Source organism: Myotis yumanensis, unplaced genomic scaffold (genome assembly GCF_028538775.1).
Source record: "Myotis yumanensis isolate MYYU_CA2020_CCGP unplaced genomic scaffold, mMyoYum1.0.hap1 SCAF_7, whole genome shotgun sequence".
Lineage (NCBI taxonomy): Eukaryota > Metazoa > Chordata > Mammalia > Chiroptera > Vespertilionidae > Myotis > Myotis yumanensis.
Genome location: NW_027223758.1, coordinates 68,748,782 through 68,766,028, shown reverse-complemented (window position 1 = coordinate 68,766,028; position 17,247 = coordinate 68,748,782). Strand labels below are relative to the sequence as shown.

At 53.8% G+C, this 17,247-nt stretch overlaps 2 protein-coding genes across 4 annotated transcripts in view; one reads left to right on the top strand and one right to left on the bottom strand.

The window, feature by feature from the left end:
• Positions 1-13,137, top strand: part of SLC12A5 (solute carrier family 12 member 5) — a 38,826-nt gene extending 25,689 nt beyond the window's left edge. For both annotated transcript variants that reach the window (XM_070420824.1, XM_070420825.1), the window contains exons 14-26: positions 41-139; positions 1,084-1,203; positions 1,510-1,614; positions 2,908-3,076; positions 4,940-5,135; positions 6,056-6,225; positions 6,537-6,668; positions 8,047-8,154; positions 9,304-9,426; positions 9,519-9,718; positions 10,042-10,056; positions 10,298-10,431; positions 10,619-13,137. In XM_070420824.1, the coding sequence (XP_070276925.1) occupies positions 41-139; positions 1,084-1,203; positions 1,510-1,614; positions 2,908-3,076; positions 4,940-5,135; positions 6,056-6,225; positions 6,537-6,668; positions 8,047-8,154; positions 9,304-9,426; positions 9,519-9,718; positions 10,042-10,056; positions 10,298-10,431; positions 10,619-10,710 (1,663 nt within the window). In that variant the 3' untranslated portion in view covers positions 10,711-13,137. The remainder of the gene's footprint in view (positions 1-40; positions 140-1,083; positions 1,204-1,509; positions 1,615-2,907; positions 3,077-4,939; positions 5,136-6,055; positions 6,226-6,536; positions 6,669-8,046; positions 8,155-9,303; positions 9,427-9,518; positions 9,719-10,041; positions 10,057-10,297; positions 10,432-10,618) is intronic.
• A 1,875-nt stretch (positions 13,138-15,012) lies between these two features.
• The window catches only part of NCOA5 (nuclear receptor coactivator 5), a 28,076-nt gene continuing 25,841 nt past the window's right edge, over positions 15,013-17,247 (bottom strand). Inside the window, exons 7-8 of one of the 2 annotated variants that reach the window (XM_070420826.1) lie at positions 16,332-16,652; positions 15,013-15,870 (exon numbers count right to left, since the gene is read on the bottom strand). In XM_070420826.1, the coding sequence (XP_070276927.1) occupies positions 15,284-15,870; positions 16,332-16,652 (908 nt within the window). In that variant the 3' untranslated portion in view covers positions 15,013-15,283. Of the gene's footprint in view, positions 15,871-16,308; positions 16,653-17,247 lie in introns of both variants that reach the window. The other variant, XM_070420827.1, reaches the window with a different exon arrangement.

The window sequence follows — 17,247 nt, the reverse complement described above, 5'->3', positions numbered from 1 at the left end:
CCTTGACTCTCTGTCTGTCCCGGGCCTTTCTCTGTTCTAGGTTCTTCCTGATGTGCTACATGTTCGTGAACCTGGCCTGTGCGGTACAGACGCTGCTGAGGACGCCCAACTGGAGGCCACGCTTTCGATATTACCATTGGTGGGTGCCTTGTTCCCCCTGCCCACCCCACAGAAGCCCCTCTCATCTCCATTCTAATGTCCACCTCCCCCTAGCCTATCCCCTCCAGATCTAAGCAGCCCAAACTTCAGCTTTTGTAGCCCAACTAGCATGAGAAAGGTCCTAGAGAGGGTTTCCTCATAATCACAAATAATAATATAACACAGTCATAAGTGGTCTCAGCTGTAACCCCGTCCTGTGCATACTGCTCACCAGCTTACCATCTGGATGAGGAAACCTCAGTTTCCTGAGCTGTGGAATGGGATAGCAACTCTTCCCATCGCCTAGGCCCCTTGTGAACAGTGCAGTGCTTGGTGCCCAGAAGATGCTCCTTATGTGCAGCCTGGGGTTCTTCTGATCATTTTATTTTAAGGCCCTTCATCCTCACCATAGGCCCTTAAGACAGGGCAGGAATGTCATGCTTGTTCTACCAAAAGGAGACAGGGGCTTACACAGGAGAAGGGACTGGCCCAAGGCCTCTCAGCAAGGCTATGGTGTATCTGGACCAGAACCCAGGCTGCCTGACTCCTATCTCAGGGCTCCTGCTTTGCCAGTGCCTCTTGCTAGGGGCACACCCGTCCTGGGAGATCCTGCCTCCAACTCTTCCCAGAGAAACCTGCCTCAGAGGCCATCTGGTGAGGCAGTCTGGCAGAGGCTAAGGCACTGGGACAGGGAGGGGCAGCTCAGGAGTTGGGTGGGGCATGGGCTGGTGCCCTGTCTGTGGCTGCTCACTCGTTCAGAAGGTCCCATATCCCTGTGGTGCTCATGGGGATGATGGTGTGAGTTCCTCTAGACCTGGGCGTGGTCTCCAGGTCCTGCCCAGGCCCTGCCCCATGTGAGTCTTGCTGTTTGAGCCTGTGCACAGGTGATGCACTAGTGATGGCCCCGCCAGAGCTCAGAGGCCGGGTCTCTCTCCCATTGTCTAGGACACTCTCCTTCCTGGGCATGAGCCTCTGCCTGGCCCTCATGTTCATCTGCTCCTGGTATTATGCCCTGGTGGCCATGCTCATTGCTGGGCTCATCTACAAGTATATCGAGTACCGTGGGTAAGTGGAGGAGGAGGGGAGGGCTGGGAGAGACTGAGGGATGGAGGGGTGAGGAGGGGTAGGAGTGCTGGTGATGGGATGTTGGGGGCTGGGGAGGAGGCAGGAAGTGGGGGTAGAGTGGAGGAGGGGTGGCATGGGGTGGGATTGGGAGATAGGGGACAAGAGCAGAAGGAGGGCCGAAGCTTTGAGAAGTGGAGGTAGCAGGAGCGACGTGCATGTTCTTTCTGAGCCTGTGATAGAAGACTCTGCTCTGGGGACTGGCCACTTCAGTGTGGACTGTCCTCCCTGACACTCCCTGGCTTCCAGGGCGGAGAAGGAGTGGGGTGACGGGATCCGAGGCCTGTCTCTCAGCGCTGCTCGCTATGCCCTCTTACGCCTGGAGGAAGGGCCCCCACACACCAAGAACTGGAGGTGAGCGGTGGGAGCACAGGTGTGAAGGCTCAGGGAGGGAGAGGAAGGGAGCAGGCCCTGACCTGCCTCACCTGCTTTGTTCTGCTGCGTGGTGTTCTCACCACGATGGTGTGTCCTCGACTTCTCCTCCCCAGCTCTGCCTCGTCTGAAACCTTCCCACCTACAGCACCAGGGCTGGGCCGAGTTCCAGACATTTGTTCTCCAAAACCTACTCCCATGCCAGCCTCCTGACCATCTATTCATCCACTCATTCATCTATTCATTTATTCCACTATTATTTTTTTAAATGTATGAATGCATGCTATGTGCCAAGCCCTCTTCAGGTCTCTGGGGACACAGTGAGCTCACAGTTCCATGGAGAAGGCACAACCAGAGACAGATGAACATAACATCATGTAGCATTTGCTCTGGGAGAGGAGGAACCATCCACTCTGAGAGTGATAGGGCATTTGGAAACCTCTAGATTCATAACAATATCTCCATTTTGTTCATGTGAAAGTCAGGGACCAGAGAGGGTCTCAGAGGCCATGGAAGGCAGAGCTGGAGCCGGCACCTTCCCGCCCGCCGCAGCCCCCGGTGCTTTCTAAGTGCCTGCTCTGCAAGCCCATCCATCTCTCACCCCCTCAGCTCCCTTTGCCAAGAGCAAAGCCTGGAACTCTGCACTGTGCCCTGACACCATTGGCTTGTCCTTGACGCTGTCTACTAACCCGGGGCTCCGACAGACCTGACCTTCGTGTTATTTGTCTGATTTCTCAAATGCTTAGCAGAGGGTCTGGCCAGAGTAGGTTCTTAGAGAATGCTATTAAACTCATGGGTGGTTGGATGGATGAGACAGCTAAAGGAAATAAATAAATGAACAGATAAGTAGGTGGGTAAATACATAGATGGATAAATATACATATGACGGTGGTTGGCTGCATAGGTAGATTTGTGAACGAATGGTGGTAGTATCTGAGGGTAAGTAAGTGAATAATGCATGTATAGGTAAATTAATTTGGATGGAAGTGGATGATGGATGACTGAAAGATAAAATAGATGGGTGGGTGGTTGAATGGATGTATGGATGAGTGAGGTAGATGGAGAGATGGATGGGTGGGTGGATGGTTAAATGGGTTGATACTCAAGGAAATGGATGGATGGATGGGTGGTGGGGATATAGGTGAGGAAATGGATGGGGGTACAGAGGACAGATGTGTAGTGAACTCACTGGTGTAAGGTGTGTAGTTGTATGGGTGTAAGGTGGGTGGTGATGGGTGGGTGGTGGATGGATCATGTGACTTGCATCCTCTTCAGGCCACAGCTGCTGGTGCTGGTGCGTGTGGACCAAGACCAGAATGTGGTTCACCCACAGCTGCTCTCACTGACCTCCCAGCTCAAGGCAGGGAAAGGCCTGACCATCGTGGGCTCTGTCCTTGAGGGCACCTTTTTGGACAACCATCCACAGGCCCAGCGGGCAGAGGAGGTGAGCGGAGGCCCTGGTGGGGAGGGAGGAAGGACAGGGCACTCAGGAAGCCAGTCCTTGCCCCTTCACGCTTCTTTCCTTTCACCTTTGGGATCAATGGGGGCTCAGACTTTGCTGTCCTCTTTCTTAGAAGAGGGGTCTAAGGGCTCAGGGTGTGAGTTCCTTAGAATCCAACTCATGGAACCAAAGACCATCCGAGCCAGAAGGGCCCATTTTATGGATAAGGAAACCGAGGTGTAGAGAAGTCAGATCACTTGTCTAAAGACAGAAAAATTAGAACTGCTGGACTGCTACCCCAGACTTCTTCCTGCTGAAGTCAAACCTTCCAAAGTGTTTTCACATCCATGGATTCTTTCTATCCCCTTACGGAGTGGACTCAGAAGGATGAGTATCCGTGTTTGGAACAGGAAGAAACTGATGCACAAGAGGAAAGCAACTCACTGAAAGTCACAAAGCTGGCTGGAAGCATAGGCAGGATTTGAACCCGGGTCCCTGGCTCCATGCTGCTTGCTCTTGTCCCCATGCTGCTTGCTCTTGTCCCCATCCACTGGTCTATGCCCACAGAGCAGCTTACAGAGCCAGGTGTGGGCTGGGGCATTAAGAGGCACTAAGAGGTGTCAGAACCTGTGGGCAGCAGAGGAAGTGGGTTCTGTTTGCGATTCAGGCCTCTCTCCCCTTGGGCTGTGACCAGAGAGCAAAGGGAGCCTGTGGGAGGCCAGGTGAGCTGGGGAGGGGCACCCCAATGGCTTGTGATAGTTGCTGTTTCTGCCTCTCTGGGCCATTCACACCATCTGTCAGGGCCCAGAGCTGGAGGCTCCCGCTGGTCACTTTTATTCAGAATGTGCTGTGCACTAGACACTGGGCTAGGCACACGGGGGATGGAGGTGTACAAGGCCAAACCCCAGCCCCCAGGGTGGTCATAGGCGGGTGAGGTGATGGAACATTCACAGAGGCACTCACCCCATCTGATGTGACAGGTGCTATGCTAGAGCTAATAGCAAGAGGAACAGAAAATGCTGAGTGTTTACACCTGTCAGGCAGTATACCCCCATCATGTCATGTCAGTCTCCTTATTCCTAAATGAGGTAGCTCTCACAGTCCCCATTTGACAGATGAGAAAACTGAGGCTAGTGGAGGTTAGGCAGTTTGCCCAGGTCACACAGCAGGAGGTGGCAGAGGTAGGAATTGAAGCCTTTCTGTTTGACATTAGGGCAGTGGATGGGGTCAGACCCCTGCAGTTGAGCCCCTATAGCCTCTGTTAGCTGTATGGCCTAAAGCAAGTCTTAATTTCTCTAAGCCTCAATTTCCTCATCTGTAAAATGAGTGTAATAAAACTTTCCTCAATGCAGATTGAATGTGCATTTAAAATGCATATCATTATGCTAACTTTAAAAAATTGTTAAACAAATTGGCCGTGCAGAGGAGCCCAGTTTCACTCTGGTCTGGGAGGGGGTCGGGTGGGGGGTGGGGGTGATACCTGAAGAAAGTGACATTTGACTTGGGCCGGGCAGTGGGGAGGGGTCTGGGTGGTGGTGGAGAGCTAGCAGGCTTGACTCCTGCAGGGCTCACAGCCCTGGGAGGAAGTCAGTGGGGGGCAGTGGTGAGAGCTGCAGCTTTGAGAGGTATGAGCAATGGCTGGGTGGTGGGAGGTGTGGGGTTCCCTCATGAAGAGCTTTGACTGATGAACAAGGAATGGGGGCCATAGGTGATGGGGAGCCATGCACAACGCTGGCACCAGAGCTGACGTTCTCAGAGCTGAGCTGCAGAAAGTGGGGACCACGGAGGAAGGGAGGCTGCAAGGAGCCGGGCGGGCCAGGGAGGCCTGAGGCTCGTCCTTATCTGATGTCCCCTCCCCACCCCCAGTCCATCCGGCGCCTGATGGAGGCGGAGAAAGTGAAAGGCTTCTGCCAGGTCGTGATTTCCTCCAACCTGCGTGATGGTGTGTCCCATCTGATTCAGTCCGGGGGCCTCGGGGGGCTGCAGCACAACACCGTGCTGGTGGGCTGGCCCCGGAACTGGCGGCAGAAGGAGGACCATCAGACGTGGAGGAACTTCATTGGTAAGGGGGGGGGGGTGGGTAAGGCGGGGGGGGGGGTGGGGGGGGGCGGGCAGTGGTGGGTGGGTGGGAGGCTGTGGGTTCTCTCTCCTCCTTTGGGGTAGTTTTCCAGGTGTGACAGAGGTGGGTTCTGCATATCAGGGGACAGTGTTCAAAGCTGGCGATGTGCTGGGTACTGTGCTGGGTGCTGGGGACTCAGGTGTGAAGCAGACAGTCTTGACTCCTGCGGGCTCACAGCGCCGGGAGGGAAGTCAGTGCGGGGCAGGGGTAAGAGCTACAGCTTTGAAGCCACAGAAGCCCGGGCCTCACTCTCACTTCTGGTCCTTCCTGGCTGTGTGATTGTTCACAAGTAACTCACCCTCTCTGAGCATCAGAGTCCTCGGTCACAGGAATATAGTAACTAACATTTATAGCCTGTGTTCTGTGTGCCAGACAAGCTGAGGCTTTCTCTAAGTCTAATTCTCCCAGCGGTCCCGTGAGAGCAGGGCACTGCTATCTCCATTTGTGGGGTGTGAAACTGAGGCACAGAGGGATTAAGCAGTTTGCTCCAGGTCACACAGCTGGTAAACCAAGAGACTGCACTCTTAACTGCAGGCTATTCTGTCTCCTTCATAGGTAGATCATAGTTACAAGGTGGTTGGGAGGATTAAATGAGGCCATGCATAGTAGAGAGCTTAATAATCAGAAAGGGCAGCTGGGGAAACTGAGGCCCAGAGAGGTTGAGAGGCTTTCCCAAATTCAAACAGCAAATTCGTGATGAGGCCCAGGTAGTTGCTGGTTTTCTGACTACTCAGCCCAAGGCCAAGGTGGAGCGGGTGGGGCGGGGTGAGGTGCTGGGTGCTGGGAGCCCCTGTGGCTGCTGCTGGTGCAGGATGGGACCAGGCCACTGTTTCCCATCTGACCCTCTCCTTGGCCTCCCCCAGAGCTGGTCCGGGAAACCACAGCTGGCCACCTGGCCTTGTTGGTCACCAAGAACGTTTCCATGTTTCCCGGGAACCCCGAGCGCTTCTCGGAGGGCAGCATCGACGTCTGGTGGATTGTGCACGACGGTGGCATGCTTATGCTGCTGCCCTTCCTGCTGCGGCACCACAAGGTGAGCATGGGTGTGTGCACGTGTGTACATTCGTCGGCGAGGCTCATGGGCTCTGGTCAGGGCCAGCCTCCGTGTGAGCTCCTGGGAAGGGGTATGATCACCTCCTTCGTTCCGAGATGTTAGGAACTGGGGACCCACACTAAGCAGGGGCCTTTTTGTAGGGAGTGGTCGCTGAGCTAACGATTCGGGTCTGCATGTCTGTGTGGCAAGGTGGGTGGGAAGGGTGAGGACAGGGTCCTCTCTAGGTTCTGGCCCTGGGTCTCCTCACTACATCTGGGCTGGACCTTTCTGGGTCCCCTTCACCCCTCCAGGTCTGGCGGAAGTGTAAGATGCGTATCTTCACTGTGGCCCAGATGGATGACAATAGCATCCAGATGAAGAAGGACCTGACCACATTTCTGTACCATTTACGTATCACTGCAGAGGTCGAGGTGGTGGAAATGGTGAGTCCCCAGGAGTCACCCCTGAAGTTTTGGAGTCCCACCCCCTGGGCCCTCTTTCCTCTTGGCCCAGCACCAGTAGGGCAACCCCAACAACAATCATCTTATGATGCTGGATTCCTTCCCCCCATCTGCTTGACTTCTCACATATTCATCCAAGAGTCCTTTCCTCCCTCCCTCCCTCTCTTCTTTATAAGAAAATCCATGTCAGCCCTAGCTGGTTTGGCTCAGTGGATAGAGCGTTGGCCTGCGGACTGAAGGGTCTCAGGTTCAATTCTGGTCAAGGGCACATACCCAGGTTGCAGGCTCGTTCCCCAGTGGGGAGCTTGCAGGAGGCAGCCGATCAATGATTCTCATCATTGGTGTTTCTATTTCTCTTTCCTTCCCTTCCTCTCTGAAACCAATAAAAATATATTTAAAAAAAAAGAATAGCCATGTCACCCAAGTTGGTTTGGCTCAGTAGATAGAACAGACTGAAGGGTCACGGGTTGGATTCTGGTCAAGGGCATGTACCTTCATTTGGAGGCCCAGTCAGGCGAGTATGGGAGGCAACCAATTGATGTGTCTCTCTAACATTGATGTTTCTCTCCCCGTCCCTTCCACTCTCTCTCTCAAAAAAAAAATCAACAGAAAGATATCCTCAGGTGAGGATTAACAAAAAAGAAGAAAGAAAGAAAGAAAGAAAGAAAGAAAGAAAGAAAGAAAGAAAGCAAAAGAGCCATGTGTAATAGTGCTCATGATATGTAAGGCACAGTTTAATGTACTTTACATATATTGGTTCTCATAGCAACCAATGAAACAGATACAATCATCAGCATTTCCATTTTATGGATTAGGGAGTCAAGGCAAAGAAAGGTTATGTAATTTGCCCAAAAATGCTCACTAGTGGCAGAGCCAGGATTTGAACCCAGGCAGGCTGGCTCTAGGATTACACTATACAGCCTCGCATCCATCCATTCTCAGTTTACTTATCTATCTACCCATCCTTCTGTGTATTCATTCATCTACCCATATATTCATTAATGTATTCATTTACTCACTCACCCATCCATCCATTCACGTGTGTATCCATTCATCCCTTTGTTCCTTTTATATTTCTTCCCCTTTTCCATTCACCTGGATAATTAATTAATCCACTCATTCATTCACTCACCAGTTCACATGCCTGGTCCTGTGCTGGACTGAGGAGGGAATAAGCTGCATTGTCTTCAAAGAGCATCGTTCTTGCCTCCCACAACTGTTGGTTAAATTAGGTCATTTGATAGGGAAGCTCCAAGCTGGCAGAAGGAAGGGGGCCGCCTCCTGTCCCTTGGCCTTGTACCTGAGCTTATAGCTCATGCTTTTTTCCCTCACCACCCGCCCCCACCTTGACTGCCCACAGCATGAGAGCGACATCTCCGCTTACACCTACGAGAAGACTTTGGTGATGGAGCAGCGTTCCCAGATCCTCAAACAGATGCATTTAACCAAGAACGAGCGGGAGCGGGAGGTGAGGTTGCCCTGGATGGGCTCTCAGAGCCTCAAGCTGCGCCAGCTCTGGGTCTGCACAGGTCTGGATGGCTCAGGGCTGGCATGCTTCAGAGCATTACTCATCACCCTTATCCCTCCCATCACTGGGCTCCCCAGCATCGGAGTTACACACTGCAGCTGCACCTACCAAGCCTTTCAGCCAAGATGTAGAGGGGCTGTGGCATGGGTGACAGACTTAGCTCTCTGTCTGTGACGTCTGGGGCCAACGGGAGAATAGTGGGTCCTAAATATGGATGGTGGACAGGCTGCCAGTGTGAGGGGTCATGTGATAGCCCCTCAGAGAGCGGGTAACAGATGGATATTTAGAGTGTGGTGGATGGGTTCACAGGGTTAATGATGATAAGCCTGTATGGGGTATGGGTGTAAGATCTCCTGGTGGGGGTAATGTGGGGCCACTAGACCCACCCCAGGGAGTAGGATACTTGGGGAAATGAAAGACGGTACCCAGGAGCTGGGGACAGGAAAGCTCTCAGCGGTAGGTGACAGATTGCCGGGGGAATGGGTGGCAGATCCTATAGGCCAGGATGACAGGCCATGGTTGATGGGTCTCCCAGGTGTGGATAATATATTTCTCAGATAGTGGTTGAAGGATCCTCAGGGGAATGAGTGATGGGTACTCATTTGAGCTGGGAAGGATGAACCCCCAAGAATGTTAACCAGGGGTGATAGTAAAAATAGTACATGCGGCCCTAGCGGGCTTGGCTCAGTGGATAGAGCATCAGCCTGTGGACTGAAGGGTTCCAGGTTCGATTCCGACCAAGGGCACATGCCTGGGTTGCGGGCTCCATCCCCAGTAGGGGGTGTGCAGGAGGCAGCCGATCAATGATTCTCTCTCATCATTGATGTTTCTATCTCTCTCTCCTCCCTTCCTCTCTGAAATCAATAAAGAAATATATATTTAAAAAAAATAGTACATGTGCACTGACCAATCGGAGCTGACACTGACCACAGTGCTATGGTGGAGCCCTTCAGGCCCAGGTCCCGAACGCCGGTACAGTCCCCGAAAGCGTGCACCCTGCCTGAACATCAACTCTGGTGGTAGCTCTTTGCAGGGCATGGGTGGTGGTAACTCACAGCAGAGCTGGCACCAACCTTTGTTGCTCCCTAGATCCAGAGCATCACAGATGAATCTCGTGGCTCAATCCGGAGAAAGAATCCAGCCAACACTCGGCTCCGCCTCAACCTCCCAGAAGAGACAGCCGGTGACAGTGAGGAGAAGCCCGAAGAGGAGGTATGCCACTGGGGTGGTTTGGCCCCATCCAGTGGGAGCAGAACCTCTGGCCTCCAAAGGAGTCATGTGCTATCCCTTTGTTCATCCCTCAGGTGCAGCTGATCCATGACCAGAGTGCTCCCAGCTGCCCCAGCAGCACACCATCCCCGGGGGAGGAGCCTGAAGGGGAGGGAGAGGCAGATCCCGATAAGGTGCATCTCACCTGGACCAAGGACAAGTCCGTGGCAGAGAAGAATAAGGGCCCCAGTCCTGTCTCGTCCGAGGGCATCAAGGACTTCTTCAGCATGAAGCCGTACGGGCCTGGGGGCTAAGGGCTGGGGTGAACCCACAGGGTCTGTGCTCCCCATGGCAGAGCAGCATGCAGCGTGGGTCCTGGGCTGGCAGTTGGAAGACCCAGCCCACACCTTGTCTTGGTTTCCCCATCTGAGGACTCGGGGGTCGGGCCTGATTGCTGAGGGTCAGAACTCCCAGGGGCGGGCAGTGGGAAGGTGAAGGCTGGGAGAGCAGGGCCAGGGCGCAGTCAGGGTGGGTGATGGTGGCTCAAGTCCGGGGCCTCCCCTGCTTTGTCTGACCCCTCTCTTTTCTTCCTCTTTGCTTCTCTTGTGTTTCCTGAAGGGAGTGGGAGAACTTGTAAGTGCTTCAGAATTTTTTATTCTCTTTGCTGCGTTGGCCAGAGTCCCTACTCTCCTCACTATGTCATGACCCCTCAACGCATGCCCCTGACCTCTGGGCTCTCCGAAGAGCCCAGGTTGGAGGGGTCTGGGGTTGGTGGTTCCCGGTTGCAAGAACTGGGGCCCAGCAGCCCAGTGGCCTGGATCCAACTCTCCCCTCTTCAGGCTCAGGGTGCCCTCCTCCCACCTCCCTCCCGCAGGAACCAGTCCAACGTGCGGCGCATGCACACGGCCGTGCGGCTGAACGAGGTCATTGTGAAGAAATCCCGGGACGCCAAGCTTGTGTTGCTCAACATGCCTGGGCCTCCCCGCAACCGCAACGGTGATGAAAATTGTATCCTGGACTTTAAACTGGGGGGAAGAGGGAGGTGGACGTCAGGGAACCTGGGTCCTGGCCCTGGGACGAAGACAGAGCCGGTCCTGCTTCAGGGTCAGCACCTCGGTCAGGGCGGAGGCCCACGGTGTCCAATTCCATCCGGAGGAGGCGCGGGGTCGGGTCTTTGTCCTTGACCGGCGCTCAGACATGGAGTTCCTCGAGGTCCTCACCGAGCACCTGGATCGGGTGATGCTGGTCCGCGGCGGCGGCCGCGAAGTCATCACTATCTACTCCTGAGAGCCGGGACCTGCCCCCGGGCCGAGCGCGCCCGGCCCGCGGCCCGGAGCCCCCGCCGCGCCCCCCGCCACCGTCACCGTTTACATACAGCCCCCGTGCCCGCGCCCTGGCCCTCTCCCCGCCGCCTGCAGTCCGGAGGCCACGTCCGTCGGGGCTGACTCGGAGGGGCCGCCTCCACGTGGAGCGCAGAGCCCGGCGGGCGCGCCGCTCCGCTCCGCCTCCCCGGCGGCGGCTGGCTGCCCTCTTCCTAAGCCGGGCCCGGCCCGCCGGAGGAGACGCTGCCATCAAGGTCGGGAGGAGGCGCGGCGAGGAGCTGGGGTTTGGAGGACCCGGGTCGTCCGCGTGGCCCCTCCTTTCCCCACGCCCCGCCCGGGTCGGTCCGGCTCTGCCCTCCGCCGGCACAGCTCCCGGCTGCGGCGGGCGCGGGGCGGGGTGGCCACGCTCAGCCTTCGCCGCAGCCCCTCCCGGCGGAGCCTCCAGCGTGGGCCGCCGAGCCTATACATAGTGTACAGGAGACATCGCGTGTGTTTTTAACGTCCCCATATTCCGTGACTAGAAGCGCAACGGACTCCTCTCGCCACCGTCGAGCTCCCCTGCCGGGCTGCCCGGCGGCGGCGCCTCGGGGGGCTGGCTTTTCCTGGAATCCGAGCGCTTGCGAGCAAAAGTGCTTTAGGCCCAGGCGGGAGTCCTGGTCCCGGTCCCTCCACACCCCGCCCCGCTCGCGCCTCGCCCTGTCCGCGCGCCCTTGGCTTCCGATCCTTCCCTCTGGTTCCTTTCGGAGGTGAGGTGAGACGAGCGTCCAGCTCTTCTTGGATTCGCCTCCCCGCGGACGTGAGCTTCCACTGCGGCTGCCGAGGCGCGTGCAGCCTCTTCTCGGCTTTTATGCAAGCTGGGGCCAGGATTGGGGGAGGGGGTGCTTCTCAGGGCAGGAGGAGAGGCCGCGCCCCACCCAGGAAGCCCCGTCCCGGTGCCTTCGCTGGGAGCAGGCGCCTCTCCAGTCGGCTGCTCCCCTATCCCATGGCTCCTCGCCAAAGACAAATCTGGGAGCTGGAGGGCGTTCCCTGCCCGGAGTTTTCTTTCTGGGACTGGTGAGGGAGGAGGGGGCGATTTCGGTGTAGGTGCGTACCCACCGGGAGGTCCCAGCGCTGCCCCTGAAGTCCGCCCCCCTCCCCCATCCCATTCGGCAGCTCCAGCCTCGGGGACCTAGCCGCCTTTCCGGGCGTCCCGGGCGGGCCCTCGCTGTTTGGCAGCGGCCTCTAGCTGCGCGGGGCCTGCCGTCCGGTGTGCTTTGTTCCTAGCGCCTGTCTGCCCTCCTCCATCTAGGACCCGAGGCCTTTGGCTCCTCCAACTGCAGTCCTTGGCACTTCTGCCCCGTAGAGAAGGCGCATTGGCCGGGTTCCCTTCTCCCAGGGCACATTTCTAAGGGGGACAGGCACTGCATGCTCCTTCCAGTGCCCTCTGGGACTGACTGGGTCCAGTACCTCCAGCGCCAGGGCCCTGACCTTCACACCTAGACATCCGGCCCAGCTCCCAGAGCTGGGGCTACTAGGTACTCCTGACCTCACCACCTCCTTTCCTTTGAGCTGTAGGCAAAGAACTGGAGCTGGTGCCAGGCCGACTGGGTCAGGTGTGGCTGGAGGTCGGTCTGGATGTCTGACAGGCCAAGGCCCATCTGAGACTTGATGAGGGGCTGGATAGACTCTTCCAGGTAGTGATCAGAAAGTTGGAGATATTAGACACCAGCTCCCCTGCCCCCTTCCTCCACAAGACCTCTGAGAACCACAACTTGGTCTAGCCTTGTGAGGGCCTGAGCAGTCGGGCTGAAGTGGTGGGCTGGGCAGAAGGGGGAGGGGTTGTATCAACACCAATTAGGGAACCAAAGTTGCATTATCTGGGCCCAGACTGTCAGGTTGGCAAAGAGCAGTTTCCATGGATGAAAACAAACATCCCACAACAAAAACCCAAGTTTTCTGTGCTACATGTGCAATATTTGTTATGAATGTTATCATGTCATTCATCAAATTATCTTTATAATCATTGTAGCTAGATGTTTCATGTCCAAGTGACTTTTATTCTGAGTGCAATATTTCAATAGCCTTGTAGTGATAACTAGTGTTGCTTTTGTTTTCAGACGATCTACGTGCAGGGCAATGCAATGAAGTTGAAAACCCTTGTAAATAGGAGAGATTGCAAACCAAATCAAGAGTATTTATTACTATTATTAGGCCTGCCATTAATTTTCAGTGTTTCAGTATTCCGCATTCTGCCTCAGTACTGACCTTGTGTTTTTTTGTGCCAATATGAAAAGGAGAGGGTTGGTCTTTCCTTTACTGTTGAATGCTCCCATTTAATGCTTTACAGCTTTTACTGTATTTTTTAGACTCCTGTCTGCACAAAATGCAATAAAAATAATTTTATTATACCCTTCACAGCCTGAGATGTGCTGGTTGGACATATGAGGGGAAGAATTAGTAGTTGGGAAGAGGATTACTCAGCGTAATCCAGGAGGACCCCAGACTATCAGAAACACTGGCTTTCCCTGAGAGGAGGGATGGGCTGAGCCCCCAGGTCTGGTTGCTTCGTCAGTGTACTGACAGTTTTGAGGCCCTGTCCTCAAGGGGGACCAGTAGAGAGAACACTGCACGAACATCACCCCATGAGCTAGTGAGTAGGGATCAGTCAGGTTCAGTGCTGTCTGTATTTTGGCCCCTAACCCACTGGAGGCCTTGTGCCAGTCACTTCACACACCCACACCGTTTCCTGGTGGGCCGGCTATTATTAAATGCTCTTGAAGGCTCCTACAGATTCTGTAACTCTATGGTTCTCCCAACTCCCTGCATAATGGGCAGAACAGAGGGTGGCAACTGAGATGAAATCAAAACAGGAGAGTAACCCACTCCACTGGCCAGTTGCCAGAAATGGCCTCCTCATGGTCCTATTTTCCTTTCCTAGACTAAGAGGACAAGCCTGCTGACACACAGAAAGTTACCTCAAACAAGGATGTGTAAGATCATTATAATTAGCCAGCAGGCTTCTGCTCCGAACTGTTATTAAAGCTGCTAACTAGGTGAGCTGACGAGAAGCTAGGGTTAAAAGAGGTTTTGAGGCCTGAGCACAGGTTGAGGACAAGAAGGAGCAGGCCTCACAGCAGACTGAAACTAGTCAGTGCTTCCAGGGACCCTCACGTTCCAACCCTCAGAGGGAATGCCCCCAAGAGGTCCTGCAGGTAGTCACACTCCAAAAAGACGACACATTTCCTTTTTCATTTTAATTAAAAAGTAATCATCTTATCTTATCAACAACACAAGTTCCAAAAAGGGAAAAACACTATATAACACAAACAGATCAGAACATAAAATGCTGCCATCTGGGGACCTTGAGTTTTTTAAACCATTGTTTGCTTAGCCACTGGCAGGACTCAGCTGAAGTCACTGTTCTCCCTCGTCTCTGCCAGAGGACACTTGAGACTGTGATGCACAGGGCTCTAATGAGCACCATCCCTAGGGAGAGGGCAGCTTCCTTTGGCTCCACTTAGAGCAGCAGCCAGAAGTCCTCCCTCCAATAATTTCACTCTGGCTCAAAAGTTATGAACAGCCACCTGTATCAAGATCCTCCATGTCCAGCTACCAAAAGTCTGACATCAAAATGGTCCCTACCTCCTGCTATTTAGAAAATAAGAGATTGATTTTTAAGCCCAAAACTCAAACCACTGAAAAAATGGGTGTTCAATGCCAGAGTCTAGAGTTGCCTTCTCAGAACTGATTCCATCAAACTACCCCTGGAGAAGGAGAGGTTGATGGAAATGTTAGGGGGTAAGAATGGTTGGGGCCCAGATTCACAGTTTGTGTTAAACTGCTGGTGACTGGAATTGTTCAGTCCACTGGAGATCCTCCAATGAAATGAGAGCAAAAGAGAAAAATGAGAAAACCCAAAACCAACAATACTGGGTCAGGCAGAAGATTGTATTGTTTGTGTGGCTGCCATGGACACTCCTGAACTCGAGTAGCTAAATTATACATCCTTGAGCAGACCCCTCAACACAGGGGTGGGGCACAATGACACCACGCCTGCTGAGCCTAGTCTGCTAGGTAACCCTGGGCAGGAGCTGCAGATAGGAGCTGGAGCTCTGATGGGCCTGTGAGGCTGGAAAACAAACAAAGGCTATTGACATGAAAATGCCATTCCAAACTCAGCCAATTGGGGCTTGGTTTCTTCTTCCCCACCCCCCAAATCCAGGTGACAGAGAGACCAGAGAAACTCATGTTTGAAACTCATAAAATATCAACTGAGCCCAGACACCTATACTGCCACCCAAGTGACCCCAGAAATATTTATTTTCTACAAAAAAACAAAAACAACAACAACAAAAATACACAACCCCAAATGCAGTACAAACTCTGACTCTGGAAGGAATAAGCAACAGCCTTGGGCAGAAGAGAGAGCAGATGGTAGAAACTTATGACGTTTGATGTGACCTGGATAGGCTCAAAGAACATCCTCCAAATAACTACTTAGAACACAATAGATGGGAGGCGGCCGGGACGAGGGAGCTGGGAATAGTTGAGATTGAGCCTCAGTAATGCCTCTGGTAAGATCCCATGGGTGCCTGGGGCCGCCCCACCTGTGCTGTGGTTTGGCTAACCAGGTGCGAGAGAGCAGTGCCACTCTGGATCAGGGTGTCCAGAGCCTTCTGTACACTTGGATTGTCAAAGTTGATACCTGTGGAAGGTACCGGCCTCTGGCTAGCTATGTTGCTGGCAGGTGCCAGGCGACTGGAAGGCTGGACAAAGAGGCCCTGGGAAGGAGCCCCAGGCCTGGGGCCCATGTTCTGAGCAGATCCTGCCTGTCCCAAAATGTTTGGAGGCTGATTACCAGAGGCCTGTGATCTTTGCTGAGGCTGGCTGTTTACGGCTGTGGAAAAATTCTGGTTCTGGGTGTTTCCGGCAGCGACTGAGGGAGATGCAGAGCTATTGGCCACAACCGTGCCACTATTGAAGAGGCTGAGGATTTTGGCCTGAAGCTCTTGCTGGGAGGTGGGGGGCGCAGCTGGAGTGGGTGTAGCAGAGGGGAGCACTTGGCTGCTCTGGAGCGGTTGGGAGCTTGGCTGTGTCTTCAGCGAGGCACCCGAGGTCGCCCCGAGTGGTTGGCGGGAAATCGGGCCTACAAGACAGAAGGAGGAGGCATCTGGTTGAAAGTACCCTCCATGGGCAGGAGGCTTGGCAGCCCAGGGAAGAACAACAATCACTGATCACATCAATCACACAGTACATAGACTATAACATCAATTTCCCAAAGGGGCCACTCCTTGGTATGAGCTGTCTCCAGAAGACAGCCTAGTTCCCCCAGAGAATTAATTAAAGAAAAAAGGGCATCCACCTTGGTTACCAGGGAGTCAGTAATACTAGTCTACTCATCACCAGATTAACTACAGGGATCAGAAGTCTGTGCCCAAATATTAAGTTATCATTTTATCAGTATAAAGGCCCATGAGGCAAATACAGGGGTGGGCTCATTCCCTTACCCACCCCAAAAAGCCATGGGCCTCCCACCCTCCCAACAGAGCCTGGGAATTAGAGAAATGCAGAGTCAGAACTTCACCTCGGCCCTGCCACGTAGCTCACCAGGCAGAGAGTCGGTGCTGCTCCTCATAAGCCGCTCCTTCCTCTCTCGCAGGTAGTTGATGATCTTGTCAGTCTCTTCGGCAGTGAGGTACCTGTTGTCTGCCAGCAGGTTGATGAGGCTTTGGATGGCTGGAGGATGGCCCCCGCGTACTCCTTCATCGGGGCCTCCTCGCTCTCTTTCCTGTAGAATGGCTTCATTGGCCATCTTGGCTGCCTGTCTGGCAATCTCCTCGCGTTCCTTTTCCCGGCACTCATTCTTGTAGCGCTCATAATTTCTGGCCACCAGCACCATGGCGTCTGCCTGGGGCATGTTGCGGTGCTCTGCAGGAGGGAATGACATGAGTTATTTTCTCCCAAGAGAGATTTCAGTGCCCACCTCCTGACCTCTGTCTACCAAGCCTTTCCTAACCTCAAACCAGCAAGAAAACCAGTAACAAAAAGCCTTGGGATGGGGAAGGGAGGGGAAGGAGATGAAGCTGGGAAGACAGGTGAATGGATTTCTTTGGTGGGGAATACACCTCTTCGTACAGAGCTGGTTCTTTTCAGAATTCCAAGATCACAGACTTGTAGTAAAAATCAAAGAAACATGATAGCCTCTCACAGATTCAAAAAGACTTCGTGGGGAATAACCATGGAGGGCCGGCTGCAGGGGGTCAAAAAGCCCGTCTGTAAAGCCTGGCTCTCACTGTGCTTCTCGGGACAGAGCTGGCCTGCTGTTTTTGAATTCATAAGTTCAAAGGTAATGAATTAAGATCAAGTTGTGACCCTAAGTAACCTCCTCTCCTTGGGCAACACAATTTACAGGGTGGTGGGAAGACTTCTCAAAACTTTATATAAATGAACTCACATATCTTGAGGACTATTCCTCAGAGAGACAAATGACACACAAGAGAGCCTTATGCATTTTATGGTTACG